This window comes from Pelodiscus sinensis, chromosome 4 (genome assembly GCF_049634645.1).
Source record: "Pelodiscus sinensis isolate JC-2024 chromosome 4, ASM4963464v1, whole genome shotgun sequence".
Taxonomy (NCBI): Eukaryota; Metazoa; Chordata; order Testudines; family Trionychidae; genus Pelodiscus; species Pelodiscus sinensis.
The window spans coordinates 124,169,131-124,195,197 of NC_134714.1; the positions used below are offsets into that span (position 1 = coordinate 124,169,131).

At 45.0% G+C, this 26,067-nt stretch overlaps 1 protein-coding gene across 3 annotated transcripts in view; it reads left to right on the forward strand.

Annotated features, from left to right (window-relative positions):
• Window positions 1-26,067, forward strand: part of LOC102455656 (NACHT, LRR and PYD domains-containing protein 12-like) — a 117,532-nt gene that overhangs the window by 63,373 nt on the left and 28,092 nt on the right. The window contains exons 1-6 of one of the 3 annotated variants that reach the window (XM_025188929.2): window positions 10,267-10,383; window positions 14,718-15,022; window positions 17,082-17,114; window positions 19,279-21,040; window positions 22,748-22,837; window positions 25,826-25,996. In XM_025188929.2, the coding sequence (XP_025044714.2) occupies window positions 14,740-15,022; window positions 17,082-17,114; window positions 19,279-21,040; window positions 22,748-22,837; window positions 25,826-25,996 (2,339 nt within the window). In that variant the 5' untranslated portion in view covers window positions 10,267-10,383; window positions 14,718-14,739. Of the gene's footprint in view, window positions 1-10,266; window positions 10,384-14,717; window positions 15,023-17,081; window positions 17,115-19,278; window positions 21,041-22,747; window positions 22,838-25,825; window positions 25,997-26,067 lie in introns of those variants that run through there. The other 2 variants (XM_075928354.1, XM_075928353.1) reach the window with 2 other exon arrangements.

Here is a 26,067-nt window from a genome sequence, read left to right on the forward strand (position 1 = left end):
CGAAATAGCAGGCTTGCTATACGGATATCCCAATAAACCTCGTTCCACGAGGATTAAGGAATGTTTTGGCATAGCACCCTATTTTAAAATTTGGCGCTGTGTAGACAGCACCAAATTTAGAAGAAAGCTATTTTGAAATAGTATCGAAATGAGATGCACAATTTGCATATCTCGATTTGCATCTCTTATTTTGATAGACCGTTGCTGTGTAGACGCACCCTTTAGGAGCAAGGGGAGAGATTCCGCCTCAACACAACGGTACATTTGCAATCCACAGACCTCAGATAGAGCAAGGTAAATCCCCTCATCGAACTTCACAAAGCTGCTGATTAAGCAAGAATGAGTTCAGTCAAGGTAAACAGAGAGTGATGCACTTACTGTGAGGGGCTGCACACAATTTAGAATCCAGCTTCCTTTCTGTGCCTGGGCTAATTCCCAGACAAACAGAACCCAGGGCAGGGAACAAGCCACACTTCTGTCCTCTGTCCTGTCCCCAGCATACAGAGTGTGCTCGGGGAGGGAAGAAAGCTCCACCTGTACAGGGAAATTCAGAGCAATCAATATACAACCTTAACCCTTCCCTTCCCCTCACACAGCTCTAGCCTCTTAGGACCAAACTGTGCCTGGGTTTTAATTCATGAATGGGAACAAGCAGGGGGAGATGCAAATAATCTTTCCCCTTCTTGGCATGGGCCATGCATGGGCCAGGTACAATTGCAGTCCTGGCAATAGGACAGTTTGGGGTGCTCTCCCCAGGCCGCGTGCTTTGGGGGTCCCCGTAGTGACCACCTCCACCATCCTATGGGTAGGTTTGAGGGGATTACCTGGGGGCCTGGTGCAGGGCAGCAGCAGGGGCTGCTTTTCACACCCGCACCATAGCAACGCAAGCCAGAGTGGTCCAGCAGCCTGCTCCACTCTGCCGCGCTGCCCTCTCCTGGCCCGCTGCATTCCATTTCTCCATGGCAGCAGGAAGCAGAGCACCCCAGCTCAGACCCCAGGATGCTCTGCTTCCCGCCACTGTGGAGAAGCAAGGTGCAGCAGACTGGGAAAGGGGGACTGGGCAGGGCAGAGAAATTTTCTGGTCCGCTCTGGCTCCTGCTGCCATGGTGCGTATGTATGGGGTGGGACCCCTGCTACTGCCCCTCGCCAGGCCCCAGGTAATCGCTCAGCTTGCATTGCTCAGGGAGGGGGAAGGGGGCAGAGCAGGGACAGGAAGGAGCACGGCAGGGATGGAGCAGGGGTGGGGTTTGGGGACGGGGTGGAGCAGAGGCTGGGCCTGCAGTGGAATGGGGGGTTGCCTGGGGCACTGGGGAAGGCCCCTTAGGGTGGGCCCTGAGACCTGGGACTCAGTTCCTATGGGCACAGAATCATAGATCTGGAGGGATGGGAATGGATGTTGCGAGGACATCTGCTCTAACCCCCGGTGCTGAGGCAGGCCCAAATTAACCTAGACTATCCCAGACAAGCGTAGGCATAACTCAACCTATTTACCATTAATGGCTGTGTATGCTGCTCTCTCTGTTATGTGGGCTACATCCACACAACACATATACTACCCGTATGGCCTAGAGGCTGTTGCATGAGCCACAGCGGTGAGCTAATTGAGCCATAGGCAGCAGGTTGAGAACCACTGGTCTTCCAGAGATGGTGATGTGTAACGGGGTTGGCACTCACCTCACGTGAGTGCCCCCATTTGGCCAAGTGCAGGTTCCTGCACTGTCTCATTTTGAAAAGTGTCGTGGCTACTCAGCCCTCTGACTGAGTCACTTTCCTTGTGCACTCACAACCCATTCCGGGGTAGGCCTCTAACAGGGGCCTATCCTGGTTCCCTCTGTAGAGTGTCTCGGAGAACAGTCCATTCTCTAATCTGTTTCACCACTCAGTATGAGAGCAGTGCTTTCAGGGCTTTTCCTCCTGGAGACAATGTTCTAACAGCTCCCCACTCTGAGCTGTCCTTGATTCTGCCAGCCAGCCAGCCCTGACCTTCTCCCTTCCAGCTCTGGGCTGTAACTGAGCTGCCTCTAGTCTTGCAGCAACTTTTATAATCTCTCCTGGCTCCTGATTGGCTGGTTCCTCCACAGCCACTCTAGCCTGCCAGGAGGACTTCTCTATGGCCTTTGGGCTTGGTCTGCCCCATCACAGGATACCATAGCCTCAACCAGATCCAGTGATTATCTAGCTTGACAGTGAGAATATTTTTCCTAATATCAAGGCTGACTTCCCCCCAGCTGCAAACTGAGCCCATTACTTCTTATCTCACCCTCTGTGGATGTGGGGAACGCTTGATCATGAGCATCTTTATTACTGATCGATTGCCCTAGAATATATCAAATCCAGCTTTCAGGAGCCCAGCTGCTGCAGACATTTTGGGTGGATGTAAGCGCCGAGGAATCTTTCCAAGCTTTAAGCTCCACTCAAAATGGTGATTGCGCAGGGGACATCCCTTCTAATGCAGATTGGTGGCCATCAACTGGAATGGTCACTGGCCCCAGCCAGGATGTAAGTCACCATAAAGCCACTCTCTTGTCCCTTTCACAGCCCACGTCTACCAGGTGACCAACACGCCACCCACTCCACCTCCATGCGCTCAGAATGGTGACCACATGCTGTCTCCTCCCCTACCCCTGCTCTCGCACACCCGATTCCAATAATCCACTGTCCTGCTGAATAAGTTTATTGAGACGAGGTACAGACCATAAAGAGGTTAAGTTTGCTGTGTGCCCTGCACGAGGGTAAAGTCATCATAGTGTTTTGTTCAGTCTCTGTAACGTCATTTTATTCTGGCAATCCAGCTGGCATACGTCCCCTCATAACAATTATTGCTCACGAGATTACACAGCCATACTAATCTGAAGCCACTGGGATGAAGTGTATTTAATAGCCACTCCACCATGGCAATCAAGGAGGCATATCTAACATGATAACATGTTGCTGGCATCGGAATTAACTAGCCAATATTAACTGCTAAGGTTCTCATCAGTCACTGCCAAATGCTCATCAGTTTTGTGGTTCACTTTGTGCATATCTGAAGAGGACAATAAACTGAGTGGCTACGTCTAGACTGGCATGATTATCCGGAAATTCTTTTAACGGAAAAGTTTTCCATTAAAAGCATTTTCGGAAAAGCGCGTCTAGATTGGCAGGATGCTTTTTCGGAAAAGCACTTTTTGCGGAAAAGCGTCCATAGCCAATCTAAACGCGCTTTTCTGCAAAAAAAGCCCCGATCGCCATTTTCACGATCGGGGCTTTTTTGCGGAAAACAGTACTATGCTATCTACACTGGCCATTTTGGGCAAAAGTCTTTCAGAAAAAGACTTTTGCCCGAACGGGAGCAGCATAGTTTTTCCGGAAAAGCACTGATGATTTTACATGAGATCGTCAGTGCTTTTCCGGAAATTCAAGCAGCCAGTGTAGACAGCTGGTGTTCCCTGATGCGCGTCTCTGGCAAGAGCAGGCTGAGATGCAGCAAAAGCTAGCAGGGCACTATTTAAAGCACTGGTAGGAACCCAGGTTGCAATAGGACAGTGCCCGTAAGAAATTTTACTTCCACGGCTGGGTTGCAATAGCCTTCCACTCCTGCAGCAACTCAAGTCTTATGAATAACATCTGGGTATATCTTGCTGGTCTGCCCTGAGCCTTCTTGAATAAGCCCCTTTCTCTTCCTAGTCACCTGTATCAACGTCATCCAAAGTGAGGGAACCCTGGAGAGGAGCAGAGGCAATTACTAAACTGTCCCACATTTCAGAGATGTGATTAGCTTAGAATTACTACACTGTCACATCTGCAGTAATCCAGGGGTGGGATTTGCAAAAAGGTCTGTGTGACTTGAGGGCACAACTCTTCTCTCTATGTTCTCATTGTGGACTTGTGCCCCTAAGTCAGAGGGGGCTTGAAAAGTCACAAGTGCAGATGTGCGAATATTTAAAACAGAACAGATACTATATGTAGATGCAGTTTGAACATGAGCTTCCAAATTTTTTTTTAAAAGGGCCATTTCATAGAATCATAGAATACTAGAACTGGAAGGGACCTAGAAAGGTCAAGTCCAGTCCCCTGCCCTCATGGCAGGACTAAGCACCGTCTAAATCTGATATCTGTCTAACCTGCTCTTAAATATCTCCAGAGATGGAGATTCCACGACCTCCCTAGGCAATTTATTCCAGTGTTTAAACACCCTGACAGTTAGGAAGTTTTTCCTAATGTCTAACCTAAACATCCCTTGCTGCAATTTAAGACCATTGCTTCTTGTCCTATCCTCAGAAGTCAAGGAGAACAATTTTTCTCCCTCCTCCTTGTAACACCCTTTTAGATACTTGAAAACCACTATCATGTCCCCCTTCAGTCTTCTCTTTTCCAAACTAAACAAGTCCAGTTCTTTCACTCTTCCCTCATAGGCCATGTTTTCTAGACCTTCAATCATTTGTGTGAGTGATGGGGAGACTGTAGATTAGGGACTCCTTGACAAAATTATTCCAAATTTGAACCACTAACTCTGCCCCTGAGTCTCTACTAAGCTAGCAATATTCAGACCAATCTGCCAAGACGTGTGGATTTGAAAGCTCCATTTGAATTTTCCTATGCTGTTAACAGTTTGTGCTGAGCTGGGATCTCAAAAAAAAAAAAAAAAGTCTGAAACTTCAGATTCAAATCTCACGATGACTAATCTTTTCTACTGGGCCTTCCCCTCCATGGAATGAGAGAACAGAGAGAGAGAGAGAGACACACACACACACATACACACAGAATGTGTGTGTTTTTCAATATTTCTTGGTGTTACCCACAAGAAGGTTTTTTTGGTGACTCTCCAGAGCAGTTCCTCAATCTGTCCAAGTGTTCTTCAGTTTAAGGGCAGAAAAATTTTTTGGGGCTAGCTCGGGCCTGAGCTGAGAAATGGGCCTTGCTTGGTACATCTCCAGACATATAAGTTGTTCCCCAAGGAATCAGTGTGGAGGGCTTCTCCCAGGCACTATTTTTAAAGGGCAGCCATTGGGCTTAACACACAGATGCTGAATGCCCACCAGCACCACTAGTAACCTAGCATTTCTGCCATTGCTAGTGCAGTGAGATGATGGGGAATTTTAAGGAAAAGGTTCAGGGTAATCCCAGCTTTGCAGCACGCCAATGTTTGATCTGAAACTCATTCTACTGTAAAAGAGCAAACAGAAGAACTAATTAGTTATGAGGAAGGGAGAGGAGTGCGTGAAGACAATCACACTCTAACTAGAAAAGAAACAACAGGGGCCAGCGTCTTCAAACTTCAGCTACCAGGTCCTTTTTAACTTCTAGGACATAAACTGTAAGATTTCTGCTAACCCTTCCTTAGCGTATCATTTCCCGCCCCTTCTCTCTGTTCTTTTCCATCCTGTTTGTCTTCTCTAGCATCAGTTTCAGGCTTGGTCAATTTTTGGAATTGGTTCAGTTCTGTGATAGAATTGCTGTAATCAGTTTGGCAGGCTCATGCAGCCTGGGAATCCCTGCACTGGCGTGAGAGAGAACTGGTGGGAAGAAACTAGTGCAAATGTCAGCTGAAACCGAAGGAGTGAAGTGAAACCTAAAGGCCGAGTGACTGGCTTACAACCAAGCTGTCCCTGTGTCCTGCCTGCAGAAGCAAGAATCAGAGAAGTTCCTGTTCTTTTTGATCATTTTCTTAGAGTTGGTAAATATTATAAGTATTATAGAATCCTAGAAAGGTGGGGCTAAAAGGGACCTCAAAGATCTCAAATCCAGACCTCTATGCTAAAATAAATCTAGAACAACCCATACAGATGTTTGGCCAACCTGTTCTTAAACCTCCAATGGTGGGGATTCCACACCCCCTTCAAACACTATGTCAGAGTTTAACTACCTTTGTAATTAGAAAGTTTTTCTTCATATCTAACCTAAATCTCCTTAAGCCCATAATTTCTTGCCCTATCTTTAGGGAGAATAATTGATTACCATCATCTTTATAAAAGCCCTGTAGATATTTGAAGACTATCATTGGGTACCCCCTCAACCTTCTTTTCTCAAGATTAAACATGCCCAGTTTAAAAACCTTTCCTCAGGGGTCAGGTTTCTTACATCTTCTATCATTTTTGTTGCTTCCTCCTGGACTCTCTCAAATTTTTCCTCATCTTTCTTAAAGTGTGGAGCCCAGAACTAGACACAGTACTCCAACTGAGCTCTCACCCGTGCTATGTAGAGTGGGACACTTACCTTCCAGGTCTTATATATAACACCTCTATTGATGTGGCCCAGAGTGTCAGGTCTTTTTTGTTCATTGTGGACACGTACTCAATCTAACAGTTGAGCTTAAAGTGCAACAAGGGAGGTTTAGGTGAGACATTAGGAAAAACTTCCTGTCACTGTGGTTAAGCACTGGAATAAATTGTCTAGGGAGCTCATACGGCAGTATACAGGCAATCCAGGAAGTTTTTGGAGAATGTTGGGGATAACTTCTTGGTACGAGTGCTGAAGGATCCGACCAGGGGCCGTGCACAGCTTGACCTTCTCCTCACAAACAGGGAGGAACTAATAGGGGACGTAGAGGTGGGTGACAACCTGGGAAGCAGTGATCATGAGATGGTTGATTTCAGGATCCTGACCAAAGGAAGGAAAGAGAGTAGTAAAATACACACCTTGGACTTCAAAAAAGCAGATTTTGACTCCCTCAGAGATCTGATGGAAAGAATCCCCTGGGATGTTAACATGAAGGGGAAAGGAGTCCAGGACAGCTGGCAGTATTTTAAAGAAGCCTTATTGAAGGCACAGAAAGAAACCATCCCGACGCGTAGCAAGAGAGGCAAACCTGGTAGGAGACCGGATTGGCTTACAGGGGAAATCCTTGGTGTACTTAAGCACAAAAAGGAAGCTTACAGAAAGTGGAAACTTGGACAAATGACTAGGGAGGAGCTTAAATGTATAGTTCGAGAATGCCGGGGGTTATCAGGAAGGCGAAAGCGCAAATGGAGTTGCGACTGGCTAAGGATGTGAAGGATAACAAGAAAGGTTTCTACAGGCATGTCAACAAGAAGAAGGTGATCAGAGAGGGTGTGCAGTCCCTAATGGATGAAGGAGGTAACCTAGTGACAGAGGATGTGGGGAAAGCTGAAATACTCAATGCTTTCTTTGCCTCTGTATTCACGGACAAGGTCGGCTCCTGGACTTCTGTGCTAAGCGACGCAAGATGGGAAGAAGATGGACAGCCCTTGGTGTTCCATGCCCCAAACCCCTCTAGGAATGGCCCTGCCTGCATTTTCCTTCATTTCCTCTTGACCCTAATGTCAATAAAGAACCTCTTCTTGTTGCCTTTTATGACTACTGCCAGCAAGTCATGATATGCCTTACCCTTTCTGATTTTGCCTGTATATGCTTATGTTATTCTTCTGTACTCTTCCTTAGGGACTCATCAAAGTTTCCATTTTCTACAGGATTCCTTTTTGATTTTCAGGCCTTTATAGAGTTCCTGATGGCACCATAATGGCTTCTTACTGTACTTCCTATATTTCCATAGGATGGTTTGCTGTTGTGTTGTACATTGTGTCCTTGAGAAATGGCCAGCTCTCCTGAATGTCTTTATCCCTTAGATTTTCTTTCCAGGGGTCCATACCTACCAGGTCTCTGAGTTTGTTAGTGTGCTTTAAAAAAAAATAAAAAGCCCTTGTTGTCCATATTTTGTTGCTCTCACTCCTTCCTTTCCTTAAAATCATGAAATCTGTCATTTCATGTTCACCTTCACCCAAGTTGACTTCAACCTTCAAATTCAGTACCAATTGCTCCCGTGTGTTCAGAATCAAGTGCAGATAATGGTGGTTCCCTGGATTACTTTCTTGGCTTTCTGAAACAAAAAGTTATCCTCCCTACGTTCTAAGAACTTACTAGATATTTCATGTTTTGCTGCATAATTTTTCCAACAGATGTCTGGGTATCTAAATTCCCTCATTACTGTCAGATCTTGTGTTGTGGATGTTTCTATTGTTTGTTCTAGAAATGCCACCTCCACCTCCTCTTCCTGTTTTTTTACTGTAACCCCCTGTCATGTTATCACCCCTCTCTAATTTTCCCTTCTTTACTTCAACTCAGAAACTTTCATCTGGTCTGCCCCTCAACTCCTTCTGGATCTCAGAACAATTGTGTGTATTTTTGCTGTATATTGCAACACTTCTTCCTTTTTTTCCTATTTGTCCTTCCTGACCAGATCCCTCTATAGCTGTATTCCCATTATGAGACTTATCCCATTAAGTCTATGACCTCATTGAACTTTTCCATGTTCACTCCCTCTACTCCCAACATCTGTTGCCTTTTTATGCTTTCCTAAAATTTTTGCAAATGCCAACCTACACTAAAAGTTTTAAGTTCTTTTTTCTGAAATGATTTGGATTTTCCCCACTTTCTGTGTCCTGAGTTTTTCTAGTAGGAATTCAAAACAAAGGGAGAGGGGAGGAGGAGGGGAAGACTGGGGGCTCCTTTTTCAAACTTTTTTCCGTTTAACAGAGTAAGAAAGTGTGCTGAAAAAAATTTCCCTCCACTTTCTCGTATTTTCTTACTGTTTTTCAACCTAAGCAGCCTTTTTCTATGATGATATAAGCAGGGTCAGAAGGAATGTGTCCCTTACAGCTAGCTGAAAATGGGGAAAGACCCTGGGTGTATCTATGTAAATACAGTTTGTTCCTGCTTTGCTTGGGTTTGTTAAATAAATATTCAGTGAATGGAGTATGTTTTGTTCATTGTAATCAACTTGGCAAGTGTTGGGTCACACATGCTGTTAATACGAATGGCAATGTCTGGAATTGTTGTGGGAATACAAAAAATGAGAGACTGTGCTAATCCTTGCTCAAAAGACACTGTCAGTTTAAAAAATGGCTCTCTTGGGCGTGTGCATGTAAATACAGTTTGTTCCTGTTTGGTTAGATATGCTTACTATTCAACAAGTAGAATGATGTTTTGCCCATTTGGTGGTTGTGGGTTAACAAATTGTGTTAACATGAAATGCAGTGCCAGAAAGCAGCGAGCAGGTGGTTGGTGAGTGACCAGTGGATGGGAGGTGAACTCTGCGGATGCACCTCTGAACTCTGGGTCTGCCCTGCCCAAGGGCAGCAACTGTGAGTGGGGGGCAGAGAAGGATTTGGCATCTGACGGGGACATTTACATTGCTAGATTTAAGAACTGGAGAGGGAAAGGACACTGTCCAATTTACTTGGGGTGGGACTTTTACTTATGTTTTTTGTTTATGAAATCCAACTGTCGTGTTTTCCCAAATTAATGCCATGTCACTTCCCTCCATTTTATTAAAAGTTTCTTTTCTATGCTCAGACTCTGTGCGTGCGAGTGGGGAAGCATCGCCTCTTAGAGGTGCCCAGGAGTGGTGTGTGAATTTCCCAGGTTACTGGGAAGGAGCTTGAGCCATTTCTGTGTTGGATGGATGGAGAAGAACCCCTAGATATTGAACCTGGCCCTGGCTGCTGCTGGCTCTACCTGGCAGAAGGGTTACACCTGTAATAATTAAGGTTGTACACAGGGCCATTCCTAGGGGTTTCCTGCAACTCCTGGCAGCTGTGGTGAGTTCCCTGCAGCTTCCGGCTCCCGTGGTGAGTCCCCCTCAGTTCCCCGCCTTCGCGGTGAGGTTGGGACCCACAAGGAACTCATTGCAGGGGCAGGGAGCCACGGGTCCTATTATTTGTGAAATTTGCCATTCGTGGGGGATTTGGGAACATATCTACCATGAATGGCGAGCGTTTCCGGTATCCAAAATTAAAAGAAGAATCCGATAGGTTAACACTTCTGTCTGAACGCAAGTCCACGCAAAAAGGAAACGAATTAACCACACTGTTAGAATATTGTTTATTGTTGGTGTAAGACGTAGCATGTCAATATTGCTGTTTTGTCAAGGGCCAGCGAATTAGCAGGGAACGAGTAGGTGGCATACATGACGGATGGTGTGTACATGCACATACTACGTATGGGCTTGTGCAGGGGATGCATGGCAGATGTTCAGGCAATCTGAAGACATGTTCTGGACTGATAACCTTTTGGGATGGTTTCAATGTGCATTTTCTTATGTCACAATATGTTTTTAAAATGAAGCTTTCTCTATAGGTTTAAAAAGGAAAAAAATCTGAAATACATTCCGTATTCCACTAGTAATTTTTACCTTTAAAGTATTGATAGCTATTTGCAACCTTAATTCCAGTGGCTGAACTTTTTTTTTTACCCTAGAAAAGGGGCAGGGCTCTATTTAATAATGACTGATTTTAAAGACACAGGAAATGCAAAGCCCATATATAGATTGTGAAAGTGCTCTTGGATTCCACCAGATTGCTGAGAACAGCATTCTTTCATTTTAGCATGACAAAATTCTTAAAAAAAAAAATTTCAAGCCAAACAAGGTCTCTTCAGTCCCTCAAGGTGAGTTTGTAATGCATATGTTTATTGATCTATGTCAGTCAGGTTCTCTGAAGAATGCTAGAGTTTTCTGTGCAGATAGGAACTGGACACACAGATTGAGAGTTCTCTGGGCCCTTGTAGAGGCAGAGAGTATAAGTTCAAGATCGTATTTCTCTTGTATGAAAAGATAAATGGAGAATGTATGTCATTTATTCTAGTTTCTGAATCTCTTCTCAAGTCTCTTGTATTCGTGTGTGGGGAAAACGGCAGAAGGAGATACAACGGGGGAGGGGCAGGAAGAACCTAAAACAGGACAAAGGCAGCACCCCCTTTTTTGTCTGTAAGTGGAGGAGTGAAGCATTTCAACTGAAACCTTTTTTTTTCACCCCAATATGCGAATCAGTGTTGGCCAAGTTGTTTTGCAAATTGATTTTGACAATTTTTTTTGGTTGGGGAAAAAAAGAGAAAAAAATATTTATTTTATTTTATTTTGGAAAAAGTGAAGAGGTTTGTTTTGCCATTTTGGAAGTAAAATATCTCAGCTTTGTACTTTGAAATGTCTTGGTTTAAAAATTGGGATTTTGTGGCATCCAAAACTATTCTGTTTTGATTTTGCAAATGTACCACTACACTAAAAAAACAAACAAACAAACAAACAAACAAACAAACAAACAAACAAACAAACCAAAAACACTTATTTGCACAGCTGGGGAGAGGGGCTATCTAAGCCTCTGTCTATACTGGGAAGGTTTAGCGACAAAAGTGCTGTCGACATGCAAAAGACACAAAAGTGAAACTGGTCAAACTGTTTTTTCTGCCTCCTATTGTCGACATTTAATGGCCACATTGCTAGCTCCCTTTCCCTCCATGTTGCTAGCTCTCCCGACAGGTAGAGCAAAGCAATGTGGGTAAGCATCCCACAATACAGTGTTGTAGGAAGGCAGAGTTGATCACTGCCTTTCTTGGGATTCCCTCCAAGTTCTCTCACAGCATTCTCAGCTGCTGGGTGCAGCATCATGAGCAGCTCTGTGTTTTCTTCTCTGAGGAATGTCAAAGCAGCACAGCAGTCTCTTCAGCCCTCCCCCTGCAGCAGCCGTCTGCCTGCCACTGTGTTTCTAGCAGGGCAGAATGGGAGCATTCTAATAATTTGCTCTTTTTGTTGTTGTTGTTCCCCAAATGGAGCAGCTCACTCAGGTATCAGACATTTCCTTGAACTTTCAAAGGGGAGGGGTGCATGCTTGCAGGGCAGCAGAGATCACAAAACTGAGCACAGCCACCAGGGCAGGCATTGTGGGATACTGGTGGAAGCCAGTTTTCTCATAGAATCATAGAACACTAGCGCTGAAAGGGACCTTGAGAGGTCATCAAGTCCAGCCCCCTTCCCTCACAGCAGGACCAGGTACCATCTAGACCATTCCTGATTTTTGTCTATCTAACCTGCTCTTAAATATCTCCAATGATGGAGATTCCACAACCTCCCAAGGCAATTTATTCTAGTGATTAACCACCCTGACAGGTTGGAGATTTTTCCTAATGACCAACCTAAACCTCTCTTGCTACAATTTAAGCCCATTGCTTCTTGTCCGATCATCAGAAGTCAAGGGCCGTGTCCAGACTCAGGGGTTTTTTCGGGAAAAGTAGCCTTTTCCCGAAAAAACTTCCCCTGCGTCCAGACTCAAGCCGCGTTCTTTCGAAATTATTTCGAAAGAACGCGGCTTTTCTTTCGATGGCGGTAAACCTCATTTCACGAGGAAGAACGCCTTCTTTCGAAAGTTCCTCTTTCGAAAGAAGGCGTTCTTCAATGTAAAGAGGCCGTCTTCGAAAGAGAGCATCCAGACTCACTGGGTGCTCTCTTTCGAAAAAGCAGATTTTTCTTTCGAAAGATCCGCCTGCAGTCTAGACGCGATCTTTCGAAAGAGGCTCTTTCGAAAGATGCTTTCGAAAGAGCCTCTTTCGAAAGAAGCCTGCAGTCTAGACATAGCCAAGGAGAACAATTTTTCTCCCTTCTCCTTGTAACACCCTTTTAGGTACTTGAAAACTGCTATCACGTCCCCTTTCAGTCTTCTCTTTTGTAAATGAAACAAATCCAATTATTTCAGTCTTCTCTTGTATCTCATGTTTTGTAGAACTTTAATCATTTTTGTTGTTCAACTCTGGACCCTCTCCAAATTCTCCACATCTATATTGAAATATGGTGCGCAGAACTGGACATAATACTACAGTTGAGACCTTAACAGCACAAAGTAGAGCAAAAGAATTACTTCTTGTGTCTTGCTCACAACCGTCCTGTTACTGCATCTCAGAATCATGGTTTGTTTGTTTTTTGACTCATATTTAGCTTGTGGTCCACTATGACCCCAAGATCCCTTTCTGCAGAACTCCTTCCTAGATAGTCACTTCCCATTCTGTATATGTGAAACTGATTGTTCCTTACTAAGTGGAGTACTTTGCATTTGTCTTTATTAAACTTCATCCTATTAACCTCAGACCATTTCTCCAGTTTGTCCAGATCATTTTGAATTATGTTCCTATCCTCCAAATCACTCGCAACCCCTTCCAGCTTCATATCATCTGTAAACTTTGTAAGCGTACTCTCTATGCCATTATCTAAATTGTTGATGAAGACATTGAATATAACTGGTCCCAAAACTGATCCTTGCAGAATCCCACTTGTTATGCCCTTCCAGCATGTCTCTGAACCATTAATAACTACTTTCTGAGAACAGTTATCCACCCAGTTTTGCATCCACCTTATAGTAGCCCCATCTAGGTTGTATTTCCCTAGTTTATTGATAAGAAGGTTATGTGAGACTGTATCAAATGCTTTACTAAAGTCTAGGTATACCACATCCACCACTTCCCCCTTAACCACAACACTTGTTATCCTAGTAAAGAAAGCTATCAGATTGGTTTGACATGATTTATTCTTGACAAAGCCATGTTGTTTGTTTCCTATCACCTTCGTTTCTTCCAGATATTTGCAGATGAGCTCCTTAATAATTTGCTCCGTTATCTTTCTTGGCATAGAAGTTAATTGGGCTGTAGTTTCCTATTACATGTCTAGATTCAACTGCAAGCGGGACAAACAGGATTTGAAATATCTCCATTTTGAAATACATGACTGTTCTGTTGAGAAAATGGTCACATTTGCTATAATGTTTTGTTTTAAACTTCTTTTCTTTCAAACCTTGAGCCTCACTGGAGCAAAAGTCTTCGCCATTATGAACTGACTTTCTGTGGCTAAGCTTTCAGCACAACAATATCTGTGGAAGGGGGTGGAGGCAACTCAGGAGAAGCACTCTATGGTTTTGCTTAGATTTTGTCACCACGTCTTAATTTTTTATTGTTAAACCATTTTCCTTCTTTGAGCTGTTCATTTTTTATGGCTCCTGATTGCTGATTGGCAATTCAATTATTCTTTTGCAGTTCTGCTGAAAATGTTATTGCAAATTCTATTTAAAAACTGGCCTCTGGTTTTGCCACCTAATCAATTAGGGGCTCAGCTTTGGGGAGTGCAAATAATCATGCGCTTCAGTGTTGGAATTTAGAGATCTCTCTGATTTTGGGGCACCATCAACAAATCAGTCATCTGAGAGTACAATCCTGTAAAGAAACCTGCTTATGTGTAATGGGGGCGCCATCTGTTCCTTGGCAGGCTCGGGGCCTGTCACCTGTTGTGCCTACATGATTTACATACCCTCAAAACTGTATCTACTACTGGTCACAGGCAGAAAAACCGAGGCAGTTTTTAAACCAACGGCCCTAGGTCTCTAGCTGGTAGGTTGATGAAATTAGGTGTATGGACATCATTCTTAGTTAAGCATTTATCATATTTTCAATTCATGGCTTTTCAGGAATCTCTCACTTTCCATTGCCCATAAATGCAGTCGGAAGTTTCTAGAGATTTGTTGAACAACAGTTCAACCCCCCCCCCAACCTGGTTTAATTTGTAGAGCTATCTTCCATTATTCACCCTGAATATACTTTACCAGCATGTAATCCCACTGAAGTCAACATGAGATAAGATGTCAGATTATGACCTGGAACAGACAGAACAACTGGCCTGTAGTCACACAAGTCTGTCTGAGCCTGGGTGCAGCATGATGTCCAAACCTCTTATGACACAGTTATGACCCGTGAGCTAAATGCGTATGATTATCCCCAGTTACAGATGGGAAAACAGAGGCACAGAGAGACAAAGTGAGCTGTCCAGTGCTTCATTTGTGAGGAAAACAATTGTGGAGTTCTGAGGTGACTTAATCTCATCACTAGAATACACTTCTGCCTTCTTCTTGGGGAAAACTGCTGTTACACCCCATTCATTCTGAATAATAGGATTTTATTTTGTATTTCAGTTTCCTTTCCTGATACCCAACGATGGAAAACAGAAGCAGCAGGATCAGTGACCTGCTCGTACATGCCTTCAACAACCTCTCTCAGGAAGAGTTCAAAGGATTTAAAGACAAATTATCACACTCTGACATGGGGGGGAAAGGTACCATCCCCCGAGGTCGGCTGGAGAACGCTGACAGGATAGATACAAAGAACCTCCTGATGGCATTCTATGGTGGAGACATTGCAGTAGATGTTACTGTAGAAATTTTCAGTCAGATACATCTGAGAGAGTCTGCTGCTAAACTCAAAGAACAAAGAGAGAAAGGTAAGAAACCTAACACTGCTGTAAAACCTGGGAGTCTCTCCCCAAGGAATCTGCTCCAATACAGCAGGAGCAGGAGCAGGAGCAGGAGCAGGAGCAGGAGGAGAAACAGGCTGATGGCAGGAATGACTGTCAAGCTTTGAATCCCGGCAAGAAGCCAGGGGAATAAAGCAGAGATGCTCATGATGGGCCAGATTCTTTCATCTCCCTTTTTTCCTCTCAGTTGGCACAGCAGAGAGAGTAGAAACAGCTGTAACTCTCCATCTGAGTAAATCCCCAGTGACAGACAGGAGTCCCCAGTGGGCATAGAGCCAGCAAAGTGGTGCAGTGGGAGTGTCGCAGACAGAGAAAAGTAGGGAGAAGGAGTGACTAGAGTACATATCCTGCTGGGGGACCATTCTTTGGGGATCAGTGGCAGCTGGTGCAAGTTAGAATTGCCCCCACATGGCTCTAACCTGGGTTGGGGCTAGGCTAGAGAATCAACAATTATAACTGGAAACTGATCACAGAGGAGGATCTGACACAGTGTATTCTCACTAAACTTCTGAATGGGACTTCCTGTGAGCACCCACACCTGGCCAAGTGTGTGTGCTTGCACTCACTCTGTTCTTCCACTTGTTTTGGCTATTCAGCCCTCTGGCCAAGTCACACAGCCTGATGTGAATCACTCTCATCCCCTTCCAGGGTACAGGTTTGTGTGTTCCCCACATGGAGGAGTTCACTCAGCTGTCATATACTTCCCGGAGCTTTGAAAGGGGAGGGGCACATGCCTGCAGGGCAGCAGAGATCACAAAATACTGAGCACAGCCATCAGGGCAGACATTGTGGGATGCTGGTGGAAGCCAGTTCTCTTGACAAAGCAAACTGCAGAGTCCACACTGACTCTTTGTCAACAATAAAAAGAGGGGAGAAGACAAAAGTCTCTTGCAAGGGTGGAAGTTTTTTGTGGCCAAAACCTGGATGGTTTTTCCCAACAAAAGTCATATTGCAGTGTAAATGCTCTCACTGTTTTGTTACCAAAAGGCAGGTTTTGGTGACAAAATGGTGCCAGCGTTGACAAGGCCTGACTTTTTTAGCCACACGGCTGTGTCGACACAGCCATGTTGCTAAAAGCTGTGTAGTGTAGGCATACCCTTAGCACCTCCTGACAAGACAGAAGCTGTTAGAAAGAAAACCAGCTGTCTTCTTCTGAAGGGATAGCTTGTGGGTAAGGTGGCCCCCCAGTATTTGCAGGGCTCCTTTTGAAATGTTTTTTTAACAGCCATCATCTATTTTCAGTGTGTGTATGTGCACACATATGCATGTTTAATATGATTTTTAAATGTTCCCCATAGTATGCAAAATAAACCAAGTAAATTGATAATGGTAAATATTTACTACTAAACTATTTAAGATATGTCAAAACTTAAGGAAAAACTTAGGTTTGCATTTTCTGCCCCATAATTACTAATCTGTAGCTTTCCCCAATATTTCAAGGCTATTTTTATTTCACATATTAAATCCCAGTGTAACCATTCTTATAAAATTTCTCTCCATTATTAAAAGTACAACAAAACCAGACACACTTGTCCTCCTAGATAGAGACACCTTAAATTTGGTAAGTGTTGCAGTTTAATTTACAAAATGGGCACAGGGTATGATAAAACAGTCAAAAATGTCCAACAGCTTTACAAAGACTAGTTTAAACGAGGCTTGCATTTTGACTCATAATGCATCAGTTTTACTAGAAAGAATAATTTACATCTTTGTAAGGAAACTGGCAGAAAAGAAGTAAAATACATATTTTTTCTTACAGTTAAATTTCCTTTAAGCTAGGATGTGTATATATATTCTACACAATAATGGTGTGGTTGTCAGCTTTTTAGAGCCGGCTCCATGTTTTTCTTCTGTTTGTACAGCAGCGATCTGATCCAATGCTGGAATTCCTAGATATTACGCTAATACATCATAATTAAGTCATACTTATTCCTTCAGAAACCACTGACTTAATGAATTGCCCTATCTTCCTTAACTGCATGACACATGTGATTCTGTTAAACATTCATGCAAATTTCTCTTTCAGCTTTATGTCCTGAACAAACTCCTGGAAGAACAGGTATGTGACATTCAAACAGAACATTGTATTGAATACAGGCATTAGGCCAGATCAGCCAGATGTTTTGTTTACCACCAGAAATAAGAAATAACACCTTGGACTGTCTAGTCTTGTCAAGCCAGGTCTATACTACACCAAGAAGGTCAGGTTAAGGTACACAATTCCAGTTTCGTAAATAACATAACTGGAGGTGACATGCCATAAGATGAGCTTAGTACTGGCTTCACTATGGGAAGTCGATGGGAGCAAACACTTCTGTTGACTTCCCTTACTCCTCACGAATCAAGGAGTACCAGAACCTACTAGGGGCACCCTCAACATTCCATTTAGTGGGCCTTTGCTAGACCGACTAAATCAAATGCCAGAAGATCGATCTTTGGCATGGTAAGTATAGATGTGGCTTTAGACCACACAGATAAAGTACAGTTTGAAGGAAGACAAGGAAATGCCTGGGTGATCTCCAAGTGCTGCGGAAAAGAGTGTTAACGATCAGGTGGCATCAGTACTGAGTCAGCCCAGCAGTATGGAGCCAGAAGGTGCTCTTCGGCTAGGGGTACTGTTTTTTAAATAAGGTAAAATAGCGATGGGAGCCCATTGGCAGTCATTAAAGATGCTATGGAATTTTGTAAAACCACTGTTCTGGACTGATTCTGCTTTGTGCAGTTACAATCTTTGCACCTTAAATTCCCACTTCTGTTTAGATTGTGCATTGACCATGTAGTGTCCGAAATTGTCGTGTAAGGCTGTTGCGCATTGTTACACAATTGAGAGGTGGCTGCATTTCAGTAGCTGATGAGGCGATTCCTATAAACATGTCAAACTTAGTTATCTGACTTCCTTCTATACCAATAGCCTAGTTATGCAAATCAATAGGGTGCCCCGTGTTTTGGAAGGATTTCTGTATAAAGGGCAGTGTGGGAATACTGCCGGCTCCATCCCCTGAGTCTGACAGGGAGGGAGGGAGTAGCTACAAGAGACAGGTGCCTCCTTGGTGCTGCTGTTGCAGCCCTCCCCATCATTGGCAGCCTTGGGGAAGGGAGCCTCTCTCTTATAGCTACTCCCCCTCTCTCCCCCCTCTGACCTCCATCTTGCCTTTACTGGCAGGCTGAGGCGTCAGGCTAGGGTGTGTGCTGAGGAGGTTCAGGGCTCTGACAGAGGCAGGTATGAGGGAGGGTTGTAAATAGGGTTGCCAACTTTCTAATCTCACAAAACCAAACACTTCTGCCCTGCCAGAACCCTAAGGCCCTGCCCCTTCCCTCAGGCCTTCCCCCGCTGACTCCATCCCTCCTACCGCTGTCACTTACTTTCCCCCACCCTCACGCACTTTCACCAGGCTAGAGCAGGGGGTGGAGCATAGAGTGAGGGATGAGTTCTGAGCTGGGGGTGCCGGCTCTGGGTGGGATCGGAAATGGGAGAGGGGTTCAGGATGGGAGAATGGGGTCCAGGCTGGGCGGTGGGTTGGGGTGTCAGGGCTCTGCCTAAGGGTGTAGGTTCTGGGATGGAATCAGGATGAGGTGAAGAAGAGGGCTCCAAGCTGAGGCTCGGGCAGGGGGTTGGAGTGTGAGCTGGAGTGTGGGGTCCCACCAGCTCTTATCACTTCTCCCAAGAAGTGGCTGCTGGGTAAACTTTTTGAGTGGGTGTTCCAGTTGAAAACTGGCTGCCTGGCAACCCTAGTAGCTAGGCAGGTGCTCACCTTGGATTTGGAGACAGACAGCAGGCTAAGAAATGAATGGGATCCGAACAGCTGGAATAACATGAGGTCCCCTCTCTGCCCCACATTTCAGGAGAGAGAAGCCTTCTTGTTTGTTCCTTCACCTTTGACACCCTCAGGGACTTAGACTTCCTGGCTCTGACAGCCTCAGGGGAGGTGATCAGTATTCTGCACGTCCAGTTATCTGAACACCCAGTTATCTGAACATTGCAGATAAATGGAATTCTATTATTGGGCCTTGCACGCACACACAGCTTTTAGTTGCATGACTAATTTCCTAACCAGGGCCAGTAGTTAACTCATTTGGGTATACTTTATGCTGAAGCTGCAGTATAAGCTTAACATCGCTTAAATAATTGTCTAAATAGCTTTTTTATAATATTATTGATAAGACTCACCCCTCCCCCCGAATTTCCAATTCTATATTTCTAATGCTTCATGTCACAAATTTAGATTACACGGTGAAATATCGAGAACACATCCAAAACAAGTACAGAGTCATAAAAGACTTGAACTCTCGCCTTGGTGAGAATGTGACTCTAAACAGCAGATACACAAAGCTGATGATTGTAAAGAAACATTGTCACAAAAAGGAAAGAGAACACGAAATAATGACCTTGGGACGGAGACACGAAGAAATCATGACGAAGCGAGCTAGTTCCATCACCCTGAGCAATTTATTTAAATGTGATGAAGATGGACAAACGCCGCAAATTGTTGTGCTACTGGGAGCTGCAGGGATTGGAAAAACAATGACAGCGAGAAAGATTATGTTTGATTGGGCAGGAGGAGAGCTCTACAGGGGAAAGTTTGATTATGCTTTCTACATAAATTGCAGGGAAGTGAATTTTGGCAGTGAGCAGGGAAGAATTGCGGATTTGATCATAAAGAATTGTCCCAATAAAAACGCACCAATTGAAGAGATTTTGATAAATCCAGAGAAACTCCTGTTTATTATTGATGGTTTTGATGAACTGAGATTTTCCTTGGATCAGCCAGAAGATAATCTGTGCTCTGATCCCTGTGAGAAGCAGCCCTTGGAAATTACACTGAGCAGTTTAGTTCGGAAAACTGTTCTTCTTGAATCCTATGTAATAATCACTACAAGACCCACTGCTTTGGAGAAACTCCGGCAGTGTCTGGAGTGTGCACGTTACGCAGAGATCCTGGGGTTTTCTACAGCTGAGAGGGAGGAATATTTCCATAAGTTTTTTGGGAATGAAGAAAAAGCAAGAAAAGCCTTTAACTTTGTCAAAGAAAATGAAATGCTCTTCACCATGTGCTTTGTCCCCATTGCATGTTGGATCATCTGCACGGTTCTGAAACAACATATGGAAGCAGGGGAAGATCTTGCACAAACATCCAAAACAATCACTGGTGTGTACATGCTCTATCTTTTCAGCTTATTAAAGGGTCACAGCAGCAATGCAAAGCAGCCCACACCAACTAACTTAAAGGGACTTTGTTCCTTGGCTGCAGATGGAATCTGGAGGCAGAAAATACTCTTTGGGGAAGAAGAAATCAAGAAGCATGGCTTAGATACATCCGACTCTCTCTTTCTGAATGAGAACATGTTTCAAAAAGATATTGACTGTGAGTGTGTTTACAGCTTCATTCACTTGAGTTTTCAAGAGTTTTTTGCAGCTTTGTTTTATGTGTTGGAGAAAGAAGAAACAACTGTGGTAGATACAGGAACTGCTATGAACAATGTGAAAAAATTGTTAGAAAACTATGGAAAATCTAGAAATTATTTAATGTTAACAGTGCGATTCCTGTTTGGTCTCTTGAATGAAGAGAGGATGAAGGACATGGAGAAAAAACTTAGCTGCAAAATTTCACCCAAAATCAAACCAGATTTACTGCAGTGGGTTAAAACAAAACCAAAAATATCATCCTTGTCCCTAGAGTCTGAGGAGCTGTTCTTGGAGCCTGATGAGGAGTTATCATCCTTTAAACGTAACGCTGAGATGATTTACCAGCTTGAGGAGTTTCACTGTTTGTATGAAATTCAGGAAGAGAATTTTGTGCAAAGTGCACTAAATCGCTTCACTGAGCTGTATTTAGCTGAATACAATTTTACCAAAATGGATCAAGTGGCTCTTTCATTCTGTCTAAAAAACTGTTGCAGACTGGAGACGCTCCATCTAAATCTGTGCATGTTTGGATTAGAAGACTCGAGTGAAGATTCTCTAAGGCCACCCAAACAGCCACGTTTGTAAGTAATGTATGACATGGAAAAATGCCCACACAATTTCTTAAGCAGAGAAACATGCATTTGGGGAAAGAGAAGGTCATTTTAAAAGGGAAGCCAACAGTGGGACAAGTGACAAGGGTCTTAAGGCTGAACTCCAGATCAGTGTGGGTACAGCTACACTACAGAGAAGATTGACACTCCAGAGGTCAATTGTCTAATGTTTGATTTAGCAGGTCTGGTGTAGACCCCCAAATCGAATGCTGAGGGCAGCCCCCGCTGGTTTCCTGTACTCTTCATTCTGTGAGGAGTAAGGGAAACCAACAGGAGCATGGGCTCCTGCTAGCCTCCTGCAATGTACATGCTGCAGCGGCTCGGTGTAAAGTAAGCTGAATCCAGCTATGCATTTTGCATAGCTGGATACCCTTACACTGACCTGTCTGGTCTAGTGTGGACCAGGCCTGGGAGAATATGGGCAGTCGGGTGAAGTGTTAATGAGGCATTAAGACCATAGCAACTTTTCTTCACCCTCACCATCTTCTCCTCCCCCTTCTCCAGTAGGCCTTTCCTCCTCACAGGGTGTGTGTCCTGACCCAGGCCAAATGCTCCATCAAGGTCCCATCCCATCCCTTGTCAACCTGTCTCAATGAGGGGATTCACACCTGCGTAATCTTGTCCCCTTGTCACAGAGATGGGACACTTGGAGAGGACGCCAGAATCAGGAGAGGCCAATTGACACAAGATGTGTTAGCCGAGGAAAATCAATCAGCTCCCTATTATCAGTGCATGCTGCTTTTTGTCCAAATTGTGTGTGGGCAAGAGTGAGGTGAATGCAGGGGGCTAGGAATAGGGAATGCAGAGAGATTCTGTTAATTTTGAACTCATTTCTTCACATTGGAGGATTGTTTTGCCAGCCTTAAAAAAAAACCCAGTGCCACATGCGAGTCCATTTCAAGCCCATGGCTGTGTCTACACTGGCCACTTATTCTGGAAAATCAGCCGCTTTTCCGGAATAACTTGCCAGCTGTCTACACTGGCCCCTTGAATTTCCGGAAAAGCACTGACGATCTACTGTAAGAAATCAGCCGCTTTTCCGGAAATACTATGCTGCTCCCGTTCGGGCAAAAGTCATTTTTCCGGAAAACTGTTCCGGAAAAGGGCCAGTGTAGACAGCACAGTAGTGTTTTCAGCAAAAAAGCCCCGATCACGAAAATGACGATCTACATTGGCACGGTCGCTTTTCCGGAAAAAGTGCTTTTCCGGAAAAGCATCCTGCCAATGTAGTCATGCTTTTTCTGGAAATACTTATAACGGAAAACTGTTCCATTTTAAGCATTTCCGGAAAATCATGCCAGTGTAGATGTAGCCCATCTGTTTTATATCCCTTCTTATACCATGCTCATCACTGTAGCACCTGGGTGACTGTAAGGAGTGCATTAAGAAATGTGACTAAACACATCAGTGGGTTGTTCTCTCATCCTCCACCCAGAGGGAGAAGTGTGTGTGCAGTGCAGTGTAGTGTCTTGTTTCGCTGGCGGGGCAGTGAGGAGGAGGGGTTAAATATGTTTTTAGTTGTGTTACCTGAAACTGTGGTTGGGACTCCCTTGGGAATCCCATTCCCTGAGTCATGGAATAACTCATAGACAATGTATGATCACACCAGGTTCAGGAAAGAGAATTAAAATCTGCTCCCAGTGATCAGGGTAGGAAATTTCTATTCTCTCTTTTTAGGGAACAGCATCAGGATGAGCTGACACCTTCTCCCATTTACCTGCTCTGCCAAGCTCTGAAGGATCCAAACTGTAAACTAAAGAAACTAAAGTAAGAAGCTCTTTCTTTTCCTTTTTAAAATCCTCCTGTTACTGTTGTTATCCCAGAAGTTCTACAGCACTGTGGCTCTCGTTACCTTGTCTGCTGGAATGTCTGTATAGAATTGTCTAAGCGCGCAGGAATTTAAATGTCCATTTACAGTTGACTTGTTATGGTCTGAATAGCTTGGGAACCACAGATTTTGTATGGATAATTGGGAGTTTGGAGAGCCAAGATTCGGGGGCATGGTCCCCTCATTCATTCCCATCACAGTGTGGCTGTAGAGATCTCCCTGACACCTGGCCAGGACTGCGCTCTGTCCTGCCATGGTCACATCCTTCTTGTGCTTGTGCCTTCTGGGATCACAGGCAGGGAAGGTTAGCATTCTGTTGAGGCAGAGCAGGATCCTGATTGGGGGGTCTCTGCTGTCACACATCGAGGTGCAGGTGGTGTAACCTAGTGGTTGCAGCAGAATCAAAGGGCAGAACTGAGTTGTGGCTGGGGGTTGGTGGTCAGAGCCAGGGTTCAGAACAGAACCAAATGGCAGAGCTAGGGCTGTGGTCAGGAGACAAGCCAGGGTCTGAGTTAGGACTAGGCCAGGAGTGGAGCAGGCCAGGGCTAGTCAGGTGGCAGGTCTGGCACCAGCGCACGTGTGGAATGTGTTTAGCCCCTGGGCTGTTCTTGCTGCAGGGCTTCATATGATGATCTCCTGGATCTTCTGACCACTTGAGGGTTTATTGGGCCCAGCTGAGTTCATTGGGTTTCTAGGCCACCGTGCCCTGAGGCAGCTGAGTTCATGCCATCTCCTCAGCCCTGCCAAGATGGCAGCCTCCCCTTCACACCTTGTGCCTGCAGGGATCAGAGATCCCCCTCTCTACAGCCCTCTACAACTCCACTGGCATGGTCCTGCTCAATCACACTCATGCCAGCAGGGCTGCTGAGGAATCCCTGCAGGCACAAGGTCCCTGCTTTGTTACCCAAACCTCTGTGTTGTCCAAATCCGTTCCTTCTCCTTTTATATGTGTTCACTTTTTTTTGACTGTATCCCTTTGGTATATATGGTCATATATCAAAATGTGAAGAGCCCCCCAGAACAGAATTGTCAATCAAAAAAATTAAAAAAAATAAAATAAAAAAAGGAGGCTGCACCTTTAAGATGGCCACCATTTTGGGCACCATTTTTAAAACCCAGCAGCTCTGACCCGGTAAGCACAGGGGAGCCGGAGGGCAGTGGGGTCCATTGGGCGGGGGGGCTCAGGAGCGGCTTCATAGGCCTCACTTTCGGGGGGCAAGAGCCGCTTGCGAGCCACGGGTTGGCCACGTCTATTCTAGGGAGATCCCCAGAGCTCTAGCACAGGAGCTGTGTTTTAAATTGGAGAATAAATTACTTCCTTTTTTAGACTTAGCAGTAGGACTTTGAATTGCACTTTATGGGGAAAATGTGACTTCTGTGGAATGGTTGGTATAGCCCTTGTGCTGGAAATGCTTTCAAACCAAATATGTATACAAGAGAGAGGCCAAAAAGAGAACAGGTATTTAGAAATTTGATTACCCTTTTTAGTGCACTCAGAGGAGGAGAGTTCCCCTGTCAGCAAGCCAGATTTCACAAATATTAGCCCCATCCTGAGTAAGTAAAAAGTAATGTACGTTGTGGTATTTTATTGTAAATTTGGCTTAATAGAGCCTTTCAGAAAAAAAAATCTGAGCAGAAGTCTAGTAGCTTCTTGTTCAGATGGGGGGGGGGGGGGGCAGAGACCTCTTGTATCCGCCAGTGGAGACAGATGTGATCTCTTGGGTAGAATTACCCCCCCCCCCTGCACTGCTGCTGCTGCTGCAGTTCCCCTGGAGGTACCTGCATTTCTACTAAGAGCATGGTTAGTGGTTAGGTGGCAGGGGTTAACAACATGGACAGGCCTCATCTCCACCAGGGGAGCTGCGATGGTGAAAACCCACAAGAACAAGTTCATTGTGGGTATGTCCACACTGCAACAAAAAAGTCTTGTGACACCGTGTCTCAGAGCTCATCTGACATGTAGATGTTCCAGCTCGGGCTGGGATGTGGGAGCCCATGAGGCAGGAGGGTCTCAGAGCCCAAGCTTCATCCAGAGCTAAAATGTGCACAGTACGGCGGTATGGCCCTGCAGCCTGAGCCCTGCCAGACTGAGGCAGGTGGCCAGGCTAGCCACGGCCAGGCCATGAATCTTTTATTGCAGTGTGGATATGTCCTGTCAGCCCAGCTTATGAAACTGGGGTTTCTTTGGAAATTCCAGACTTTTCTAATCAAGCCCTGAGAAAACGGGAGAGGGAGGGAAGGACTTGGAGCTGCCGGCCCAGCCATAGGGCAAGGCGAGCAAGACGGTTTCTTTGGGCCCTGTGCCTTCAAGGTCCTGCATTGCCCGGCGCCCACCCGCCCAGCTGCTCACTCACTCGCTGCCCTGGTGAGGAGCTGCTCAGCCACACGGCACAGCCAATCACCTTGGGCCTTGCAAACTCTTTGGCTGGGATTGTAGAGCTGGCAAAATGGAACCCATCTTTGAACCCTGAACATTCAATACTAAGTATCCCAGAGATGGTGGCTTCTTTCGAGTCCTAAGTAGAAATGATGCAACAGAGAGAAAAATGCCTCCCCCCATTCACAGAACTGTAACCTACCTTCCAGAGCTCAGCAGTTTTATTATTGCCCAAAGACATTCCTTTCGCTCCCTTTATTACCCGTCCCCCAACCACTCATTGATCATTGGGGAAACCCGAGTGTTTCTGCTGAGGGGATGGAGCATGGGAATTTTGCCACTGAATAACCTTTGTATGTGGAATAAAGGATCCACGAGAGCTACAGGTGCAGTGGATGGAAAGCCACAAAATGATCTTACGATCCACTAGCACAATGTTGAGATTTTATTCCTAGAATGAAGGACTCTTCCTAGCAACCCACAGGTACCCACTGAGGAACCGGACTGACAGAGGTGCTCATTTGCCTCTCTGTTTATCTGTCTCTTGCAGGCTTACTAATGGCCATCTCACCACCGCTTGTTACAGGGATCTCGCCTCTGCTCTCAGCACCAAACAAACCCTGAGTGAGCTGGACCTGTCGATGAACAGCCTGGGCGACTCAGGAGTGAGGCTGCTGTGTGAGGGACTGACCCACCCAACCTGCAAACTGCAGAAACTGGGGTGAGTATTCGCTGGTTTCTTTCTGTAAAGAGCTCAGCAGGATGGTGTGTGAGGTCGGGACCTGGTAGGAG